Source organism: Panthera onca, chromosome B1 (assembly GCF_046562875.1).
Source record: "Panthera onca isolate mPanOnc1 chromosome B1, mPanOnc1 haplotype 2, whole genome shotgun sequence".
Classification (NCBI taxonomy): Eukaryota; Metazoa; Chordata; class Mammalia; order Carnivora; family Felidae; genus Panthera; species Panthera onca.
In genome coordinates, this window is record NC_138342.1 from 96,279,468 (window position 1) to 96,303,587 (window position 24,120).

At 38.0% G+C, this 24,120-nt stretch overlaps 1 protein-coding gene across 2 annotated transcripts in view; it reads left to right on the top strand.

Moving 5' to 3' along the window:
• UGT8 (UDP glycosyltransferase 8) overlaps positions 1-24,120 on the top strand; it is an 89,024-nt gene that overhangs the window by 55,659 nt on the left and 9,245 nt on the right. For both annotated transcript variants that reach the window (XM_060654314.3, XM_060654315.3), the window contains exon 3: positions 22,498-22,640. In XM_060654314.3, the coding sequence (XP_060510297.1) occupies positions 22,498-22,640 (143 nt within the window). The remainder of the gene's footprint in view (positions 1-22,497; positions 22,641-24,120) is intronic.

The window sequence follows — 24,120 nt, forward strand, 5'->3', positions numbered from 1 at the left end:
GTAATGTTTACTTATTTTTGAGAGAGACAGAAAGCCAGTGGGGGAGGGGCAGAGAGAGAGGGAGACACAATCCAAAGCAGTTTCCAGGCTCCAAGATGTCAGCACAGAGCCCTTTGCGGGGCTCAACTCAACAATCAGCGAGATCATGACCTGAGCCGAAGTCGGACACTTAACTGACTGAGCCACCCAGGTGCCCCGCCCCTATAGTTTTTAAGTATATAGAAATTCCTATTAAGGAAAAATAAATAAACATCAATAAGAGGAGGAAGTGGGCTCATTATGGTTTGTAAGATAGTAGATATGGGAGTTAGTGCTATCTATATTCTGGGTAATAGTCTCCTCTTGAAGTTGTTAACATGGGCTTCATATATTTAATACAATCGTAATGTCTGATGCAGCAATGACTGGCAGGAAGATGATGGGGGTTTTTCAACTTACATTAACCTTGGTGAAGTTTTTTTGTTTTTCTTTTGTTATTGCATTTTGTTTGTTTGTTTGTCATTTCTGTCTTTGAAATATTAGGACTCTGAGCCTGCAGTTTTCTCATCTATGTATGGGAAAACTGTCTTATGGTGATGTTTTGCCTTCTAAATAGGATGGTAGAGTGATTAAAGCACATTATTTAATGCCATGACCATATTCTAGATGCTCAGTAATCAGTGGTTATTAGCTTTATCAAGAGAACATGATGTTACAATTTTTTTTAGTTAGAATTTTATTGATATGTTCTTTGAAGTAGGAGATTCTTTAGCTGTTCTTTTTTACCAACTCGTTAGGCTCTGACTGTTTTGCTTCCTGAATTCTATTCCTATATTTTCACTTGAATGAGCAGCTGTATAATAAATCACCCAGCCTAGACAGCTGAATAAACTAGCACTCAACAATTCAGTAAATAAAACTTCATTTATGTCACCTTTCTCTTTCATAGCTATTTTAGTTTGTAAGCAATGGGATTTAAGTTTGCTGTTTGACATTTGGTTAGTTTATGAGAAAAATGTATTTATTTCAAAAAACATGTAGTTTTAAAGGCCCATAGATAAGTCATAGAAAAATAAGTAGGGGTGTGGAATTACCTGATTAAAGACACTCTTCTCTTGCATTTTAGGTAATTTTTTTAATGCCAAATATGGTGCTTTTCTTTTGGGAAATATTATCTGTAGGTCTCTGAGATATGTGATCTCTGATAAGTATCATACTTCAATCAAAACAAAATTAGAAATAGCTGCTCCTTTAAAGGATTCTTTTTTTCTAAAATGGGAAATCACCATTGGGAGTTTTGAAAGAAAAACAAAAAAACCTTTTAGGTTCTTATTATTTTAATAGTATTTTAGTTTGTATAATTTTGGTTGAAGGGCCCAGGAACTAAGATGCATGGTCACACTTTCTCTGATAGTTTTATATATATTAAGTTGTAAAAACAATGTCTGGATGCAAGGTAATGGCAGTGACATCAAATGCAGTTCTTAGGTGATTGAGCACTTGTGTTCAGGAGGACAGAAAGAAATACGGTCAACCTAAGTTTAAATTTTAATAGTTACAGAGTATTGGTGAATGATAAAGCACCTAAGCAAGCCACTTGAATTATATTTGGGGCAATTAGTCAGAAAAATCCTTGGGAAAAAAAATCGTGCTAAGTCATATGATATCAGGGAGTAGTAGTTTGTGGTATTCCACTTGGCGCTGATAAAAAGAAGCTTGTGGGGTTTAGAAGAGATGTTACCATGTTTTCCTGAGTGAATTACTAATACTTGGCCTTTAAATAGCTTCTTCAGGGCATTATTTTAGAGTAAGGTACTATTTCACAAACAAAATAAATCACTCAAGCTTAATTTCCTTCCGGTGGTACTGAGCTCATTATTTGGCATGTATGTAGTAGGTAGTCTGTGAATCTCTGTTGGATGCATGTTAGTTTTTATGTTAGCTTTTTTTATGTTAGTTTCTCAGATGGAAACTAACTCTGCATAATATATAGCAGACCTATAGAAAGAGAATCTGTTTGGCAAACTTAGACATTCTTTTTTAATGTTGTATTGAAAACTCTTGGAAGCCATGGCACATTAAAAATTAAATACATATTTCTTCAACGTTTATTTTTTTTTTTTTTTTTTTTTTTTTTTTGGGACAGAGAGAGACAGAGCATGAACGGGGGAGGGACAGAGAGAGAGGGAGACACAGAATCGGAAACAGGCTCCAGGCTCCGAGCCATCAGCCCAGAGCCCGACGCGGGGCTCGAACTCACGGACCGTGAGATCGTGACCTGGCTGAAGTCGGACGCTTAACCGACTGCGCCACCCAGGCGCCCCAAATACATATTTCTTAAACTGTTTGAATGTATCTGTCTTTCTGGCTTCAGCAAATACTGATGGTTCTTCTTTGGAAATGATATTTATCCCTTTCTGTTCCATTTTATTTCCACTCCCACTTTTTGCAATTCATAATGACGTCATGTGTGAACATTGACGGAGCCTGTTGACTTGTTTCCCAGGCTTCACCCTTCAGTCATAGTGCCCTTTTCCTGACTCTAATCTACCCTAAAAGCAATGATGGATTAATTTTCAAGTATTATAGCACCGTGAAATTGTTTCTCTTATGACAAATTCTCTGATCCCCTTACATAAATGATCAAGTTCAAAAACCTGAAACTTGTAGTCAGGCCTACCTACTTGCTTATATCTAATATTATTTCTTACAGTTTACTCACACTGCATCTGCTACCCATTTTTTTAAATAATTTTTTAAGTTTATTTATTTATTTTAAGGGAGAGAGAGAGAGAGGGAGGAAGGGTGCGAGGGTGGGGCAGAGAGAGAGAGGGGACAGAGAATCGCAAGCAGGCTCTGTGCTGTCAACGCAGAACCCAACGTAGGGCTTTCACCTTAGGAGCACAGCGCAAACCATGAGACCGTGACCTGAGCTGAAGTCAGAAGCTTAACCAGATGAGCCACTCAGGCACCTCTCTGCTCTCTATTGTTAACATCACTTCATCTGAGAGGCTTCCCAGACCCTCTTTTTGAATTCCGTAATCGATTTCGGCACATTATGTTGCATTGTAATTATTCGCCTGTCTTCCCCTATGAGCCTCTTGAGGTAGGCTCCTTATTTCATCTCCGTTGTATCCCTGGAGGTGTAATATTGTAGGTCTTCTATACATATGCACCGAATTAATAAGTGCATGCAACTTATAATTTGTGGTCTATACATTTTTAAGTCTTTACCTGCCTAAAATGTCTTATCCTACTTTATTAAAATCCTTGATCTACCTCTTTGTTTTGTTCAGTTAAAGCTTATTGAGTGCTGAGTATCTGCAGGACATTGTACTGGGTGATTAATAGGTCGTGGTGAGTATACTTCTGTGCGTGGTCCTTCTATAGCTAACAGTGGTGTGTTTGCCTCTTATGTTATCATTCTGATGTACTGCTTTGCTGGGACTCATCACATTGCTAGTAATTCATTTAGGTCTGTTTATTTATTTATTTATTTAGAGAAAGAGAGAGAGTGAGAGGGAAGGGGCAGAGAGAAAGAAGAGAGAGCCTGACATGGGGCTGGATCCCATGACCCTGAGATCATGACCTGAACTGAAATCAAGAGTCTGATATTACTGACTGAGCCACCCAGGTGCCCCTCATTTAGGTCTTTATGTGTTAATATTCCTGACCTGGATTATTAGCTCATTAAAGTCATGTTCAGTTTCTATTATAATTAAACATGTGTAAAATACCCAGTACATACTACACCAGAGACAACAGGCATCCTCATCATCTTCAAGACTGAAAATAAGGAAACTTTGTGAGAAGGATTAAAGCTGTATTTACAGAGGAGAAAATTTATTGAGCAAATAAATGAACCAGTCTAAAAACTGGTCAAACATTGTTAGGAATGTCATTGTAGATTTTCTTGAATAGGAATAAGGGTTCAAGGGTCCTTGAAAATTGTATCAGTGGGTGTCATTTGGTGCAGACTTATCATGGAGAGGCATGGCGTTGAGTGCTTTACAGGCAGGATTTCATTTTATATAAACTCCTGCTTGTTAATTAACAGAACTGTGGAAGACCTGTTGTGAACACAGGCAGATGTTCCAGCTTATGCATAATGTAGTGTTCTTGCTTACAGTTAAGGTATGTCAATTCAGTGTCTTTTATTTACTAATTGAAGGGGTTGGTTTCTGCCCTGAAGAAACTAAAATTTAATGAATTTGGCCTTTCTTCTAAAGACCTTTGCCTCGGGTGCCTGAGTGGCTCAGTTGGTTAACTCTTGATTTCAGCTCTGGTCATGATCTTGTAGTTTGTGAGTTTGAGCCCCTGTGGGCTCTGCACGGAGCCTGCTTGGGATTCTGTCTCTACTCTCTCTCTCTGCCCCTCCCCTGTTCTCTCTGTCTCTCTGTCTCTCTCTCTCAAAATAAATAAACATTAAAAACAACAACAACAACAACTTTGCCTAGTCAGTACCTGGATGTATATAAGGAAAGATTCCTTGTTTCGACTCATCTTCATTGTATAAGGCAGAATGCCGTTCCAGCATTTTGAGTGTAGTCTGAGTTGGTCAGTAAGTGATACCATTTATGTGCTTTATTAATACTCAAAATACATGAGGAATGAAGAGTATGCACTTCTTGCCTATGGTAGGGAAGGAGGATTGTGTCATGAACATGCCACATAATATCATTTATATGTAACCTCAGACACAGCCTATTTTTTATTCGTTTTGTTTGTTTGTTTGTTTTAAGTCAAATCCAGGGTATTTAAGGGCTGCTATTTAGGCTGTCCGTAGAGAGTTGGGGGAAAGCCATTTTTTTTAAATCTGGCCCTATGATACAAGAATGAGATTTGAGATATATGTACTTTTCATTCAATTTTATCACAAATCGTAATTAAATGAGAATATATTTATGAGGGAGGAGCAGTTGGCACATTGTTTAAAACTCCATTAGCACTGATTCAGGTGGATTAATACCTATGCACTTAAGAAAGAAAAAAAAATTAAAGGAAATAAAATAACTAAATGAGAAAATAGGAAACACAAAATATTTAACAGTTGCAAAATTGGTTAATGTTTCTTTATGCATGTCATTGTTTTTCTTTTCCCTCCAAAGCACAGCAAAGAGGAAAGTAAAATGTAGTCTTTGAGAATATAATACAACATCGTATCTTTTCACTGAGCAAGTAAAAAAAAAAAAGCATTTTGTGAACTACTTGGATTAATACCCTCAATTTACGTAACATTATCCTTCTGAGGCACTTCACGTAGTTTTTGCATTATCTCCTGTCCATAAATGGCTGGCTTTAGTTCCTTCAGCTGTAGAATAAAGTAGTAGGACAACATGAACTTTAGCTCTTCTTCAAACTTGATGACACTGGGATAATGTTTGATTTTCAGGTGCAACTCCTGGTTACCGGGATTGATCATATAGTACGGGTAGAGTATTCTAGTTTCAGAGCAACCCAAGTGACCCGGAAATTAGTATTATATTAATAATTTGCATTGTTGTACCTGCATGCCACAAAATAATGAATGTGCTCACCTGTGTGATACTGGGATAGCAGTGCACAGTCAACCGTGAGTAATGGACATTTATTGGAAGCCTCCTGTTTTGCATTCTTCATGATTTCTCATCACTTAGGATTACATTTTAATGTGAATCACATAAAACAAATAAGAAGCTATACACAATGGCAGTGTAGGCAGTGTATTTTGCATCACATAAAGGAAGTACTAAGATGGGTAGTCAGGACAAGTCAGCAGGGATCCAGCCCCCTGTTCCACTGTCCTGGAATGCTGCTCTCATCCTCACGGTCAAGACGACTGCTGCATTTCAGCCACTGGCAAGTCCACTTCTGCTCACTCATTGTCCAGAGCATTGGCTAGTCACATATTTGTGCTCAGCTTCCCCTAAGGCTGGCACACGTTGTCTTTACTGGAGCTGCAGTGTGCCCGGCTAAAAGTTGGGGATTGTTCTTCAGGAAGTGGAGGAACCGGGTATTGCTAGGTAACGAACAAGTTGCTCCTACAATGATATACCTTCGTTTGTTTTATTTTTTTTTTTAATTTTTTTTAACGTTTATTTATTTTTGAGACAGAGAGAGACAGAGCATGAATGGGGGAGGGGCAGAGAGAGAGGGAGACACAGAATCCGAAGCAGGCTCCAGGCTCTGAGCCATCAGCCCAGAGCCCGATGCGGGGCTCGAACTCACAGACCGCGAGATCGTGACCTGAGCTGAAGTCGGACGTTTAACTGACTGAGCCACCCAGGCGCCCCCATTTGTTTTTTTATAAAAAAATCATATAAACGTTATTCACGAATTGAAATGGGTTAAAGTTAACATTCCAGGATGATATATTTTATGGCTTTATGGTGTCGTTCCTGGCACACTTGCGTGTTTTCCCACTGAGATACACAGATTTACACGTGATGAGTTTAAATCCAGTAAACACTGACCTAAATGGTATGTGAACTGTTAATTAAAAGCAGTGTTTTGGACCAGTGGGTTTTCTTTGTTTCATTTGTCTGTTTGTTTTGTTTTGTTTTTTAACTACATTGGATTGGTATGCAGAGATTTTTTCCTAATTGAGCTCTGGAGGAGATTCTGCATTTGCCCTGAGGATCTGATGTCAGGATCACTGAGTCCCCTCTTCCCAGGTGTTAAATTCTTTGCAGAGATTCCAGCCTGGTAGTCACACGGTTGCCTTTAGGGTTGTGTTATTTCAAAATGACTGGCAATTGGCCAGCCCTGGAACCCTTTTTCTTACAATCTTACCTGTGTATTCTCTTCCTGGAGTATATCACAGTATTACAAATAGTACTTGTTGGATAATTTTCCCACATTCACATACCTCTTGTGTATGAACTGTTTTTTAAAGGTTCATATGCTTTGAAGCAGGGTGTGCACTACTACTCCATACAAATATATTAAAATTAATTCGTCTATTTTTACTTTAAAATGATCTACATACGTTCTTACATTTTTATGAAATACTTAGTCCAATATTGTTACTATGACATTTTTATGAAATACTTAGTCCAATATTGTGACTATGATTGCTGGTTCCATTAAAAGAATTTATTTCTTGGTGATGTCTTTGATGGTTGCTTGTTGGTTTTTAATCTATTTTAAGTATTATTCAGTTTGTCAGAATCAACTGCCAGGTAAGAGGGATCCAGGACGATCTCATACACTCAGGAGATTTTTACTCCTTTTTTGTAGTCTTTGAGCTCTCTGCCATCTACTCTTTAATTGACCATGTTCACTTCTTACTTTTCCGTAGAGAAGATTTTTTTCTTGTGTAAATGTGTGAGTTCTCATTCTATTCTGCAACATCTTTCTTATTGCTTTTTTTCCATTGAACATGCCCTTCTCTTTGCCCAAAAAGTCCTTTTTTACTCTTCCATTTCCTGCCTCTAATATAAACTTTTCTACCTGAAACTCATCTCTTCCTTACTTTATTGATCCTGAAATATCTGATCTCTGCTTTACTCAGTGTTTCTTCTGTACTTTTGTTCACACTCTGCCCTGTCTTAGACTCAGATCTTCTGAGCTAAATGAGATATTTGAGATACTTGCTGCAAACATTTTCCTTACAATTGTTAAGGGGGTTGACGGTGGGGAGTGTTATGTATCTAGTTTTCTAGTTTTTCATACTAGTGGATGATTGTCATGCAAACTTTCCTTTGGAGTCCTAGAGTAAAATAAATCACACATATCCAGAAAACATGTCAAAGAAAAAAGGAATATATGTCAACAGTTTGACTTAAAAGATTTGGCAAGTCTTGATTCTTTCCTTTTCTCCTCAGTTGGGAATAGCTGAAGAATCCTCTTCTTAGAAGTAATACTTAAACCTTTTTCTTCAGCCATGTTTCTTTTTACAATATAAAATTCTCACATATTTTAATTTTGTGTGAAATTTAAGACAGTTTTAAGATTTAAAACAAATACTGGTTGGTTTTCCATATATGCATCATTTTTGTTCTCATTCTTACATGCTCTGATAAGGGTTTCCTTCATGCCCCCTCTGCTACCAACTGTGTTATGAAACACAGTTTCATAAACTCTTCAGGGTATTTACTGTTAAACCTATACAGAGAGGTGATTTTTTCGAACAGGTGCAGAAAGTCTGTCAGTCACTGCCCAGAAATGGGAATAGAGAATGTGAATTTGTTGTCTCAAAGTTCCCATCAGAACAGTGTTATTATGCATCACAGCTAGGTTCTTAAGGCCTCTTCCAAATGTCTCTTAATTAATAATTGATCCAAATATACTGAAGTCCCAAAGTGCAACTTCAATTATCCCAAATACTGTGTATAACAACATTTTGTGAAAATGCACATAGATTTCAGAAAAAGATTTACAAATGAACCTTTGGAATAAATCCATTTATAAGTTGATGGATGTTTGCATGTGTTTTAGCAAAACAATAATGAAAAATTTTTTTTTAAAGTATTTTTTTTTTTTTTTTTTTTTTTTTTTATTTATTTTTGGGACAGAGAGAGACAGAGCATGAACGGGGGAGGGGCAGAGAGAGAGGGAGACACAGAATCGGAAACAGGCTCCAGGCTCCGAGCCATCAGCCCAGAGCCTGACGCGGGGCTCGAACTCACGGACCGTGAGATCGTGACCTGGCTGAAGTCAGACGCTTAACCGACTGCGCCACCCAGGCGCCCCAAAACAATAATGAAAATTTAATGTAAGTTATTAGATAGACACATACTCAGTGAATGTTTGAGTGTATGTGAATTATGGGCAATACAATGTTTTGGGTGCTTTAATATTCAAGGAATTTGTAGTCTGCTAAAGAAGATAACATATGTATGCAAATCATTTTATAGTAAGTTCAAATATGAACACTACCATAAAAGAGATATAAAGTACTATCAAAAGAGAAATAAGTAATAATTCCTTAAAATTGGCAAGATCAAAGATTGGTGTAGAAGGTGGCATTTGACCTGACCTTGAAGGTGCTGTTTGATTTGGATAGATGGAAGTACCATGATGCAAAGGAAGCCAGAGTGAACAAAGTCACCAGTGTGGGAAGGGATGGGACAGGCTATGAGAATGTATAATGATATAGTGTGGTTCAGTGTAGAAAGTGAGAAACAGATTGGCCTTGGATTATTAATTAAAATCATAAGGTTTTTTTATGGATGAAGTTAAATAAATGGAATTAAGAACTTGAGCATTGGGGCGCCTGGGTGGCTCAGTCGGTTAAGCATCCAACTTCTGCTTAGGTCATGATCTCACGGTTGGTGAGTTCGAGCTCCGTATCAGGCTCTATGCTGAAAGCTCAGAGCCTGGAACCTGCTTCGGATTCTGTGTGTGTCTCTCTCTCTGCCTCTCCCTGCTCATACACTGAGCAAAAATAAAAAATAAACATTAAAAAAATTTTTAAGGAGTTGAGCATTGAGTGGAGAGTACTTGAATAAGTCATTTTTAATATACTGATTTGGATTGGGCAATAAACTTTTTTGAGAGACACTAGGAATTAGAATAAAAAGAAATTAGTGAGAAAGTAAATTTTAGGTGGCTTATTCAAAGATAGACTTCTATTACAGACTTCTTTAGGAGCATAGTGGTTAATTGTATTAATGGAAGAAAGTCATGGTATTGGCGAATTAGAAAGAGCAAATAAATCCAAATTTTAATTCCACAGGGTTGACTTGAGAGTGAATAGTTTGATGGAGTGCTCCTGTAAGAACAGTACCAGGAGGGTGACTGAGAGACAGGACAACCCCAAACAGCTTTATGATGTTTATCCTTCATTTATGTAGCCTTTACTGGGACCAGCTAGGATTTTTACCTTTTTCTGTCTTCCTGTTCTCTGTCCAAGCTGTGGGTGAGATTTGTTTTGTAAATTGTCTTTATATAGGTTAGTACATGAAAGATTACACCATCTGGCAGCACTGTTACCATGGCTCCGCATGTTTCTGCCCCAGGTAGAAACGCTTTCCCTGAGATGACACAGCTCCTCATGCCAGGATCAATGCACCATTGCCCAGACCCTTCTGGGTCATTGGCTTTGTTGCATAGGAGGCATTGTACTTCCTGAATGGTTGTGGAAAGAGATTATATAAAGGGAGAGTGAGGTTGAGGGGAAAGGGTAGACCAGTTCCTAGTTTTTTAGTCTATATTGTCACTCACCCCAAGAAGCAGCAGATGTAAACCAAACACGTCTCCTGCCTTCCGTCCATGTACAGTATTCATGCTCAGCATGGAAAGACACTAGAGTTAATGGAAATATCTGTGAGGTCATAGGATCTGATCTTATTGCATATTTGACTTTGTCTAACTTCATACACATTTCTTTAGACATTTGGGAGAAACTGACTTAGGTGCACTCTTATGCTATTATTGACCTGGAAGAATCTAATTGAGGGATTTACCCTGTAATTGACTGATCTTAACCAATTTCTGCATTTATTAGTCTTCTCTTTATAGGTTTATAATCTAGAAACACCAAATACCAGTATTACAATATCAGAAAAGAGATTTTCTTTACTTTATGAAGGGATTCTTCAGCTGCCAAAGAATTTTTGACATTGTATTTAATTGAACTATTAATGTGTTTCTAACTGATTTTGGAACCATTTGCAGACAACTTTTAATTGCTAGTTGCCATACTATGGCACTGGGAATTCAACTCTGAAATCAAGAGAAAACTGAACTATAATTTACATTAATGTAAATGTGTTTTTTGAAATTATATTATTTATTTCCAGGTCTCCATTTCCCCAGCACAGAGGGAAGAAGTAGGACAAAGGTAGTATTAATGTGCTGCCAGTAGTGAAGCGTGAACTGGACTATGAACCATTATCTTACTCTTTTGTATTCTTGGCACCTAGTGCCTGGCACATAGATATTGACCAATAAAAGTTTAACTGTTATTGAATTATTGAAGAAATGAATATGTCTGCAGATTAATTAAGGAAAGTGTATTCAGTCCTTGGTAGTATCACTATACTTCAGAAGGGAACAGGGCTATAAGAATTATTTTGGAAAAATACCAGGTAAATATTACATTTTCTCTATTGAAATATTGAGGAGGACCAAAGGTCCATTGCTAAGAATTAGATTCTTTAGGCCTCAAGTTTATTCATTACCTTATTTTCTTAGAAGAAGCAATTTAGAATAGTTTAAAGTCACAAAGTGAGTATTCAGTGCCTGTAGTTACTTCCTATTCTCTCAGTCTTTTCTGAAAACAAAACAAAACAAAACAAAAAAATCTAGGACTTCATGTGGGTCTCTTAGCCTTGTTTTTAAAACCTGTCTGTGACTCTTAAGAAAGGTACCAAATAAAGGTCCATTGGGATGTTTCAGTTACCGGAGCTGTAAAAACAATCTCAGTGGCATTTAAACAATTTCTTATGTCTATAGAATCTGTAGCTGTAGCTGAGGGATTGAGGTAGCATCCAGCAGGAATGACTTGCCTCTGCTTCTCACATGGTCTGAGGCCTCAGCTGAAGACTTGAGAAGTAAAAGAATAATCTTCAGGCTCATTCAGTCAGATGTTTGACTGTTGATATAAACTATCAGCTGAGACCTTAGCTGTTGTTAGCTAGAACTCTGTGTGTGTGTGTGTGTGTGTGTGTGTGTGTGTGTGTTTGAGAGAGAGAGTGAGCATATGTGCACTTGTGCAAGTGAGGGAGGGGCAGAGGAGGAGAGAGAGAGAGAGGGAGAGAGAATCTTAAGCAGGCTCCTTGCTCAGCACAGAGCCCGACACAGGGTTCCATCTCATGACCATGAGATCATGACCTGAGCCAAAATCAAGAATCAGACAATCAACTGAGCCTCCCAAGCGCCTCAGGTTAGCTAGAACTATTATTTGTGGCTTCTCCATGTGGCATGGATTTGCTCAGAGCTCATAACATGGTGATTGGGCATGAAGGGTGCATGTTCCAAGAGAGAGAGAAACAAGTGGCATCTCTATCCTTTCTGATGACCTAGCTTTTAATGTCACGTAGCATTACTTCTACTATATTGATCAAAGAAGACACAAGCCTGCCCAGATTCAAGGGGTGTGGATACAAACAACCTCATTGGTGAGAAGTAGCAAGGTTCTGAAAACACATGTGGGACTGCAGTCATTGCTTTATTGCACACAGTTTCCATGTCTTTTGCTAAAATTTTCACATATGATTAATAATTTATAGCTATCTTGAGTACTTTTACCAAAGAGACTATCTACCAGTTCCTTGTATCTACTTAAAAAAACATCTACAGTTGGGGCTCCTGGGTGGCTCAGTCAGTTAAGTGTCCGATTTTGGCTCAGTTCATGATCTCACCGTTCCTGAGTTCTAGCCCTGTGTCAGGCTCTGTGCTGGCAGCTCAGGGCCTGGAGCCCGCTTTAGATTCTGTGTCTCCCTCTCTCTCAGCCCCTCCCCTGCTCACACTGTCTCTCTCTCTCTCAAAAATAAACATTAAAAAAAATCTATAGTTAAATGTGTCAAACAGATGCTGAAATTGATGGAAGGAAGTTTAAATTTAAAAGTGAAAATTCATAGTTTTATTTGTGTTTCTCAGTGAGGCGTTACACATTTGTTAATATTTTGGAGAGTGAATACTGAGGATTTATAATAAAATGAGATGGTAAGAGGAGTAAGAAGACTACATTCTTCTCTTACACAAGTAAATAATGAATACTCGGCTTCTAGGTAACTTTTTCCAGTTTCTTTTTGCTCTATGCTATTTAATTTTTCTATTGCATTTAATTTTAATCTAAGGCATCTTAGTTAATGCAAATAGCAATGGCATACTTTATAGTTCTAAACTATAATATGTGATTGAACAGGAAATTACAGGAGATATTTTACACAGGAATTGTTGAATTCTAAGAAATACCAAAATTGATATGACTTCCCTTCCCCAAAATTCCTTTTTTGTTGTTTTTTATTCTCTTCTTTTGGGCTAGATGCTGGTTTTCCTTGTCAGGAAGTTCATTTCTGTCTGAACAGTGCTGAATTTTCAGGGCTATGCTCAGCCACTTCTGCTCAGCTCAAAGGTGGTCTGGAGAATCCTAGCATGGGACTTCCATGCAGATTAAGTTGGACTAGTTCTGGAATTAGGGCAATGGTCATTTTGATACTTTGATTTTGTTTGGGATCCTCCCTAAAGGAACCAGATTGAATAGGGGATGCAATAGATCTTCTGGACCAGAGCTGTATGCATGTACCATCAATTCTTACATTCCAACTAACTGAACTAGTGGATCATGTTTTCAATGGTGCTGGAACAGAAATATAACTAATTTATCTTGCTAATTATTCTAGACCCCGAGTCTCCTTTTTCTCACTCCTCTTTAACAATTAAGGTAATTTCTTTGTCATATTCTCTTTGGAAGAAAGATAATAAAGAGACCACTAATTGCCTGTTGTCCAAAACACTCATGTGTTTCCTCTTGATGTAGTTGAGGCACAAAGCTATATCTGTCGCTCACTTTTCCCTCCCAAGTTTCATATTTCCCACTGCTTTCTAGATAGTTCCACTTAGAACAGAAGTGGAAATCTCAAGTTTGTTATACTTAGCTATAAACTCTTCTTATCCCCCTCAGATCCACTTCTTGGTTAATTCTATAATTATTCCAAGCCAGAAGTCTGACTATCATGCTAACCACCCCCTCTTCTCAAGTTCTCACTAAGTCTTTGGTTCTAATAAACACTTAAAACATACTCATTCCTTACTCTTCTGACCAGCACATCCTGGTTCAGACCCTCATCTTGTCCTCTATCTCCTCATCTCTTCTAAACATCCCATGATAATTTCTCCTTGTATGAATTTCACTTTAGTACAGCCTCAATCTGCCTCACTCATCTGCCTCAATCCCAGACATGGATTGTGCCTTGTTCATTGTGTCTCTGTGGCATAACAATGTGATTGTCACAACGAAAGTTTGGGTTTTTCCTGGAAGGGAAGAAGACAGACAGATAAACTGGCTGGCACACCTACCTTTATTTTTTTCCAAGCAAGTTACGTAAGTTAGTAGAAATATTTGAATTTAAAAAATGAGACTTTTTTTTAAGTTTATTTATTTATTTTGAGAGAGAGCATAAACTGGGTAGAGGCAGAGGGAGGGGGCAGGGGGAGAAAGAGAATCTGCACTAACAGTACAGAGCTAACATGGGGCTCAAACTCACAAACTGAGATCATGACCTGAGCTGAAACCAGATCCTGAACTGACTGAGCCACCCAGGTGCCCCAAAAATGAGACATTTCTTTAAATACTCACCGTTCTCTTTGTTGGCTCAAATTCTAGGGAAAACACAATCTTATTTACTTAATTACCTGAAAGAAAAAAATAAAGCAATGTATTTATCTTTTTTAGATGTAGATTACTGTTAGCTTTCTTGATTTCTTAAAATAAGTAGTGAGCACCAAAAAGAAAGGAAGTCTTGTATGTAAATTCTCAAGTGAGGTGGATTAGTGTCCTGGGAGAGAGCATGTCTCACAGACGAGATCAACAGAGATCAAAGATATTTACCAAATATGTATTTGGTGTTTATATATATGCCATCGTAGATATTTACCAAAGTCCTGACAAAGGATCACCTTTATCAGGTAAATATCTGTGATGTAAGGAGGAAATCTCAAGCCCCACAAGGTAGGCTGTATGTGGAAAAATGAAGAGCAGAGAAGGCAACAACACCTGAAGAGAGGTACGGATAGAAATATGGCCATATTGTTAAGAATGTAAACTCTCTGAAGACAGAAATTTCTGTCCATATATTCTTTGAAATGTCTCGAGTACCAAAAGAATATCAGGTATGGTGCACAGCAGGTGTTCAGTAGCATTCGCTGAATTAATGAATGGACTTTGAAACCCAGCTAACTTATTGGGATACTGTCCGATAGCCGTGACTTTTTTTTTCCCTAACAAAACTTAGAACAGGTAGCTGACAACAGCTTGTTGAGGAAAGAATGTTCCGGGATCACATCTCTATGCTCATATGCGTAGTGTACTCAGAAAACATATGCCTCCTCTTTCTGGATCTTCATTCCTCCCCTCCAATCTTATTCTCTGTTGCAAATAAGCATACTTAAATCTCTCTCATTCTCTCTAAATCTCTGGATTTTTAACTTCCTTTTGTAACAAAGAAAGATATCGATGTCATTTTTTTTTTTTTTGGACGGATTTTTTTTTTCTAGTGAGATTTTCATTGTTTTATACCCAGTGGTTACTTTTCAAGGTCTTAAGAACCTTGAAAGCTTAACTTTCTTCAACGTCAAATCAGGGTTTCAAATTTTGCCTACTTTTCATTATAACTGTCATGGCAAAAATTAAAAGCCTTATGAGAAAGAAAAAAAGATACTGTAGAATCTCCGTGGAAATGAATATGCCTTTCTGTAGGTAGTGCATTCTCCTGAATATTGTGTGTTAATAAAAAAATCATCTGCCGAGGTTTTTAAAAAGTCGAACCATCACCTTGACACTTCTCTCCTCACTGTATTGCTTTAGGTTAGCTGTGGCTTAAGCCTCTTGGATAATCTTGGAAATCATTTGAATATTCTGAAAAACTGACAGCTGGATTTGATACTGCATGTAAAACATTTTTTGCGTATGTTACTTCTCATTTGTTTGTACCAGCTTTATCCTGAAGAATCAAAAACATGGTGAATAGAGTATAATGGAGAGGAAATTTCTTGGTGCAGAATGACTTTTTTCTTTCCTGTTCTCAACGCGGCCATTATTTCAGTCCCTATTCAGTCTACTGCTTATCAGACACCCTGTCTGGGGGAAAATAGCGGTAATTTTTATTTAACAAAGCACTTTTATATATTTGATCTCATTTAATCTTTGCAATGTCCTTATGAACATTATCAGCACTTTTAAAGATGAGAAATCTGGGCTTGAGAGAGAATAGGCAACTTGATTGAGAGCACACAGATAACTGAACAACTGAGGTTTGAACCAAATCCCTGGCTGGTCAAATCAGTGAAGACAATGGTTGGGACGTGGCATTGTGAATGGTAGGTAACTTCTGTATTTTCAGTGGTATTTTTTGTTGTCATTTAATAAGTTTTGGCTAACTATTTTAGCAGAAGCCAGCAATCAAGTATGATGCCCCACAATGTTTTTTAAGCATTTTATATCAAACTGTTCATTATTATCTTAACTACCGAGTTTTGCAAAATGAGTATTGCAATTCTCTGCAGCCCACCTGACCAAAGCGGAACATTCTTTATGTCAGATACTTTAAAATGGGAAAAGAGGCCTATTGATGTTGGTGTTGGAAACAAGAAAAAAGGTCTCTCTTCTCCCATCGTCATCTCTGTGTAGGATTCTCTCACAGCCCAGGCATTCTTCATCTCAGAATGGACGAGGCTGACAAAGGATACAGTGTTACTGCTTTCTCAACAGTGCTGGGCCCCACTCAAGGCTCTTATTTTGTGGGGAGAGAAGAGAGTAGGTTTGGGTCACAGGCTGCCATCAGGACAGATGTAATGTTAATTAACCACAGCAGCACAGTCTGTCCCCAGGTCTCTGAGAGCAGTGGAAGGTCTCCCTCCGGGTCTCCAGATTCTGGTGCCTCAGAATGAAGCCTAGACAGGACAGAGGTGGGCCTGCACTAGCCAGCTTTTAATTAGTTATTCTTCCATTGATTCTGAAGTGATTATCTTTTTCAAATCTGCTTTTAGGGGTGCCTGGGTGGCTCAATTGGCTAAGCATCTGACTTCGGCTCAGATCAGGATCTCATGTTTCCTGAGTTCGAGTGCCGCGCAGGTTCTGTGCTGACAGCTCAGAGCCCTGGAGCCTGCTTCTGATTCTGTGTCTCCCTCTCTCTCTGACCCTCCCCTGCTCACTCTCTGTCTCTCTCTCTGATATAAAATTAAAACATGAAAAAAATCTGCTTTTACATATCTGGAATTGGGATGTGTTTTACATTGGCCACAACTAATAGGAAGTTTGCTGTTTGTTTTTGGATAGGGGGCTAAGTATATAAAAAAATGATTGTTTTCTCCAAATGTCTCAAGATCTTTCTTTTTTTTCTTACTCCTTCTTTTAATTTTTTTCTTCTTACTCCTTCTTTTAATTTTTTTCACATCCTTCATTTCTTGGTATTCATCATGTCAAAGTATTATGTACAATTATTGAAAATGTCACACTGTGGGAGTACTTTCTCCCCCAGCCAAACTCTGGGACTTCTCTTGGTTCCAGTTCCAGCCCATGTCCAGTGTCACAGAGCCAGGCTCCTTCACCCTGGCTTGTCCTGAACAGCTCTCCAGGGAGGGAACAGGGGACGGTGCCTTATTCTCCCTACCACCAAGTCAAGGCACCTGGGGAAACGAAATCAGGCAGTACTAGAAAACAAATCTTTGTGTGTCCAGGTCAGGATTATAAAAGATAAAGAAAGGAAATACATTAACATGCAGTATTTGGTTTTGATAAATATATTATCCATATTTCCTTATTCCACCTTTTCCCATAAAGGACTTAAGACCATTTAACCCTGAAAAAAGATAAAGTGGTTATATTTATTGTGACGTTCTCTTCTCAAAAGCTATATGTGTGTGTGTGTATATATATATATATGTATATATATATATATATATATATATATGATTATTTTATAGCAAAATCATAAGTATGTAAATGATTATTTTAATTGTATAGGGATAGAAATATTCATAGTAATATAGTGAGGGAAGCACCTGTGTGTACTACTGATTCCCTGCTTAATGTTTGATCCATTATTGTGATAATTTTGATTTCATTTGCATTTGGAAAATGATAAGAGTTCTACCCCTAGACAAGGAGCAGGAAATACCATAGTGATAGACTGTGGGTTTGACCTGTCATGATGGTTGGAAGCCTGGGGAATACTCTGCAGAGACCAGACATCCATGCTCCGTTCTCGCTATGCCATCTAGTGGAGCAGTGTGCTACCTGTGTGCCGGCAGAGGACTGAATGCGATTTTTTAACTTACATGGTATGTTTATTCTGTAACATGTATGCACAAATACTGGTAACATACATAAGAAGTGGTACTGCTAGTAAGTGGCAGGTAATGTGTTCAAAGAGTCCTTAAAAAAGCTGCTACATACAAGAATAACTAGTAACATCCCAGGATGAAAATTAACAAGAGAAATCTAACACTGCAGATACGAACAGGTATTATAAAATAATAATAAATAAATCTCGTTGGCACTGGCACAGGATCAATAGGACAGGATAGAATTCAGAAATCCACTGAGCAGGTGGCATTTTATGTAAATGAGGACAAGAATAGCTATCCATTGGGTTATAAATAAAGATGGATCCCAGCCTCATTCTTTCCTCCAAAAAGAGAGTCTAGATGATGAAGGGTTGAAAATTCAAGAAATGAAGCTATCAAACTAAAAGAAACTATGGGTATTTAAAAGATAATCTTAATGTGGGAAAACTTTTCTAAATATGTCAATAGGCCCAGAAGCCATTTAGGAAAAGATGTTTTATCCTTAGAGCAAAACAAAAAACTTGACAGAAAATTATAAAATAATAACACTTAAAGGTAAATACTGTATTCAATTCTTTAAGTCAAAATAAATTAATATGTTGACATCATCTAACAGAGTGCTGTGTAAAGAGGAGAGAGAATAAGAGGTAAAAACAATTTGAATTTGTGTTTCTCTGGCTAGCATGTGAGGCTAAGCCTCTTTCCATGTGAATGCCATTTGTTTTCCTTCTGTGAAATGGGTGTTTCCTGATGTTGTTCCTGGAAGTTCTTTTTCTCATTATTTTGTTTTGGATATCAATCTTTTATTATGTATATTGAAACTATTTCTGCATATTATCATTATTATTATTATTATGCTTTTTTAAAGTGTCCTTTACTCTCTGGAAGTTTTATTGTTCTGTATTCAGATCTGTCAGTATTTTCTTTATGACTTCTGGGATTTGTGACTGGACCAGGAAGGCCTTCCTTGTCCAGAATAAAATTATCTTTGGGGGAGTTTTTTCAAGTGCTTCATATATTTTCATTCAAATTGGCTTTTTAATTCTTCTCTAATTTATATTAGTGGAAAGATCTAAACTCATTTTGTCTAAGTCAGCGGTAGATCTTTTCTGAGGAAAACTGCTCAGTTTCCTCTTTCTGAGGAAACTGCTCAGTCTCTGAGCGCACAGCAGTCTGGCACTGCCTGCCACCCTCATTCCTCGCTCTTCTTCTTAAACCTGACATTTCATCGAGATGACTCTAAATTCTAGAGTGCATTTTAATATCTAGAAGGAAAATTTTCTTTTCCTGTTCTTTTTCAAAATCTTCTTGGCCTTTCTTACACATTTTCTTTTTCAGAATAACTTTGGACTCAGCTCTAGTTTCATAGCAGTCCTCTTGAAGTGTAGGCTGGGAATGCAGTGAACTTAAAAAATATCATTTCCCTAATACTGATGTTTCCTTCTTGGCGCATGTCCCATCTCTCCACCTATTCAGTTTTTCTTTTTTGTCCTTCAGTAAACTGTTCTTCATGCATGTCTTGTGCATTTTGTTAGGTTTACTCTACTCTTATGTATGATTTTTGTTGATACAGTAAATGAAGTGGTTTTTATTTTTATTTTTTTACTCTAAGTTTTTAACTTCAGGGGAACATTCTAAAGTACCTTTATTTTAACTGTTAAATTTCTGAAATTGTTTTTTTTTTTTTTTTACATTGAACACATTTATTGTAAAGGTTATTATTTTTTAAAAGAGTTGTTATAAAATCGATTTGCACTTTATAATTGATGGGGTCTTAAATTCCAGAAAATACTGTACATGTGTATAGAGGCAAGATGCCACCTGGGAACTCTCATCCCTTGGAGAGCCAGGCATACCTTTCATGAAGTTCCAGTTCCAAAGTCTTCACCATGAGCTCAGCAAATTCGGGATCTCTGCAGACTCTGGCTCCTTCGGCTCTTCATGCAGCCTGAATATCACCCTCATTAGCCAAACCCAAAACTCAATTGGTGTTTTGTGGGAACATTTTATGTTTTAGCTTCCCATAAAATATCAGTCACACCAAACGTTCTGTGAATTTAGGCTGAGGATGGGAGATCAAGGGAGGAGCTGGTTATGTCCAGGAGACCAGTGTCAGGCTCACTGTTTCTTGACCTCTGACCTTTCGCTTCCCCTCTTCCTTCAGTCCCCAAGAATAGCAGTTTGGAAGTCACCTTGAGGCCTCAATTCTAAGCCAAGTGGAGTATTATCTTCCAAAAATACTGAGTGCTTTTCCTGCAGGGAACTCGAATAAGTAAAATTTTCTCTGCTCCCTTTCATATCAATGAAAGCTATATACTTGAATTGTAAATGTATTGTAAATGGTTAATGCATATGGTTAGAACAAATCTGGAAAATACATTAATGGATTTTATTTTATATCACATAGAACAAAGAACAAATAACTTAAGTATTTATTGCATAGAGTCCATTGAAACTCAAAGACCTTTTAAGTCCTTGGGAAACAAATTTTAAATAACATTATTACTGTAAGGCTTAGTATATCTGAATGTAAGCTTTTTTTTTTTTTTTTTTTAGTGGCATTGACCCTGAAATTTTAATCTTTAGAGAATTGGGTAGTAGGTGATAAAATGCTTGAAGACGAACCATAGGGATAAAACATAGTATTCAAGTCATTCTACCGTGCAGCATTTATATTTGTTTTAAGTACATCCGGCTTAGGACTGAATCTAAAATGAAAATTTTAAATCAGTTTGCTCTTGTTTCTTACTTTGAATCCACAGATAACACTGTTATATTTTCAGCACATGTGCTGTTCTTGGTAAATGGAGTAGAATACAAATTGAAAACTTTAATAATTACAGCTTGTTTTAATCAGGAGCTAGAAGGGTGTGCCCTCTTCTGTCTTCATCCCAGTTATCTGGTGACACTATTCACTAACTCATTTTGGGCATAAAATGTGGTCCCCTCTTCCCTGTTAAGAATGAGTACTATAGAGCTGTTAATACAGATATCATTAAGTGATTTTACAAAAAGGGGGGGAAAAGAAAACAAAGAAAAGGAAGACATGTTGGGGCCTGATGTGCCATATAAATATTTTGTTTTGAGCTATGCGGTGATGTCATTGTGATGATACTTCTTCCCTTGCAGTTAACTCCCAGCCGCAAATCAGGGTATACCAGAAAGTGATGTGAAATGCAAAAGGCATGGGCTACACTATCGTAATTCATTCATCCTGAATGAGAGACCCGCAGGGTCTGGAGATGGAACTGTGATGGCTCACTCTGCACATTATGAATACAGAGTGGGTCTGGCCTGTTTGTCATGCCTGTATTATGGCAAAGGTGTTGTGTATGGACAACACATTTGTTTTCCTTGTAGTGGAATTATGTGTTCCTCTCAGTGCTGTGGCTCTATTAGTTTCCATATGGGAAAGTGATGCTCGATGTCTTTGACAAAGACTTATTCAAAGGGATAACTTACCATAAAAACAAGTTTGTGCCTACAGAGCAAAACAAAGCAAGGATAGTATCCCTTAAAACTGACTGCTTTCATTTTCAGTGTAAATCAACCATACTGGCAAAACTTTGTTAATGTGTCCTCCTCCAAAATGAGTGAGTCCTACAATGTTAGAATTGTCCCTTGTTAACATTGGATCTGCTATGGCCCAGCATGTGTTGGGTGTTGAAGGACAGGTTTGAGAATTTAGCATTTTCCCACACAACGAGGGAGAATAGCAACCACTGGACATCTCCAGAACCCCTGGATGCCTCAGGATAGCACATATATGATCTGTGTTCTGTATGAGTTAGAGAGATATTTAGAGAAATGATAAAATTCATTAGGTCTATGGATCTTTGCAACTATTAGTAGATTCCTTCTCTTTCTTATCATAATACAGTATGAGTCCACAGATGAAAATTACCAAGTGTAGACCAAATGGAGTAGAATATAAACTGAAAGCTTTAATAATTCTTTTACAGTTATTTTACAGCCCACTCCTTTTATTTTTAATGTTAATTTATTTTTGAGAGAGAGAGAAAGCATGAGCAGGGGAGGGGCAGAGAGAGAGGGGGCAGGGGATCCTCAGTGGGCTCTGTGCTGACAGCAGAGAGCACGATGTGGGGCTCGAAATCACAAACCGTGAGATGATGACCTGAGCCGAAGTCAACTGACCGAGCCACCCAGGTGCCCCGAAGTCAGCCCATTCCTAAAATAAAATCTTCCTGGGTGGGGGTGGTCATTAATGTTTTTGTTGTATGTCCAGACCACATCTTTCACTTGTATCCTTGTGCAGATTTATCCCTGACCATGTTTTAAACATTAGTTTTAATTTTTTGACTGAGATCTGAGGCCATTAGCTGCTGATTTGTTGTTGTTATTTGTCTGTCTTATCAAAGTAACTGTCTGCCCTCTTTATTTCTGTTAGCGTTGTCAGATGAAATATCTTAAACAAAAACAGTTATTTAAAGGAAAGCGTTATATCCTCTACTTACTAATCGTTTAAGATTACCTGAAGGCTTTTTAAAAACTGGGCTGTTGATGATGCTAATTACAAAATATATTGGCCTTTCATAAAATTAACTGCTGCATTTTGATTTATAGGATCTGCAAATGTGGGTAAATGGTGCTAATGAACATGGCTTTGTCCTGGTGTCTTTCGGAGCTGGTGTCAAGTATCTTTCAGAAGACATTGCTAACAAACTGGCTGGAGCTCTGGGGAGATTGCCCCAAAAAGTGATTTGGAGGTAAGGTAATAGCATCAATTGTTTCTTCACTGTGTATTTTTGTTATCCCCTTGCTTAACTTGCAGGGCCCTGTAAAGCTAGCACATTGGTTCCCCAGCAAGATTAGCGGGAGCTTCTCCTAACTTTTCATTTTTGTTTCTTAGTGTATTGAAATCTAGCGACTAATTTATAAGACTCTGTGATGGATAAAGAAAGAGACATCAAGCCTTGGAGCATAGAAAGAAAATATGATGCCAGGGCGCCTGGGTGGCTCAGGGGGTTAAGTGTCCGACTCCATTTTGGCTCAGGTCACCATCTCACAGTTTGTGAGAGTGAGCCCCCCACTGGGCTCTGTGCTGACAGCATGGAGCCTGCTTGGAAATCTCTCTCCTCCCCATCTCTCTGCCCCTCATTCTCTCTCTCTCTCTCTCTCTCTCTCTCTCAAAATAAATTTTAAAAACATTAAAAAATCTTTAAGAAAAAAAGAAAATATGATGCAGAATGATTTATCCTTGTGTCAGATGCATTTTTTTATGTTACCCTAAGCTTTATATCCTTATTTACCCTTCTATTAGTGTCATTTAAAAAGTTGTTTTAATTACATGCATTTCTATATACTTTCTACATACCTGCAAATCAGTGTTGGAATGAGGTAGAAAATGATCGATGAATGCATAAATAGGCAAAATATTTCATGGAACCTTTTGTCCTCTATAAATGCTTTTTATTTCTTTTACCCCCCCCCCCCAAAAAAAAAATATAGGCCTTAAAACCGCAATAACCTGCCAGTTAATGCTGGTTAAAACAGATCCTTAGATTACCCCACTTCCCGACAAGTGTCTGTGTCAGTCCACCATGTAAAAATCCGACGTGAACACTATTTACCATGTATTTATTTAGTACCTGCCAGTGCCGCTGGGCTCTGGGGATACAGCAGTGAACATCACCCCCCCAGGTCTCAAGCTGTTACAAGTAGGGTCTGAGTAATATGTCTTTTTCCTTTATAACAATGGTGTAAGGATTAGCTCCCACTTTTCCTGCCTGAGCTATGAAATGGATACATATTTTATTCCAACTGTTTAGGACTTCTTCCTTTGGATGCCAGATCTATTGCGTTTCCTCTAAGGGCTTAATCCAGAAAGCACCCTTCTGCTTCATTTAGGACAGTTTGTGTCTGCTCAGTTCAGACTCGTGTCGTTCTCTCAGTTGTGAAGTATGTTCATGGTTTATCTTTCATAGATCAAGGCACTAAATGACTTAATTATAAACTCTGCCCCACGGAGTGCCTGTCACTGGGGCCAAGCTGGAGAAGAGTGCTTTCTGGTTTCTTTCAATTCTCACACCTTCCCGTAGGCTCCACGTGTCAAAGATCGGAACTATAGACTGCTTAGTGGTGGCCCTCCCAGCTTTTTCATGTTTCTCTTTCTGGGTTCTGCTGGAGAGTGACTTTCTAGCCCAGGTTTATTTATGTGCTTCTCACCTCCAGCCCCCATCTCTGTGA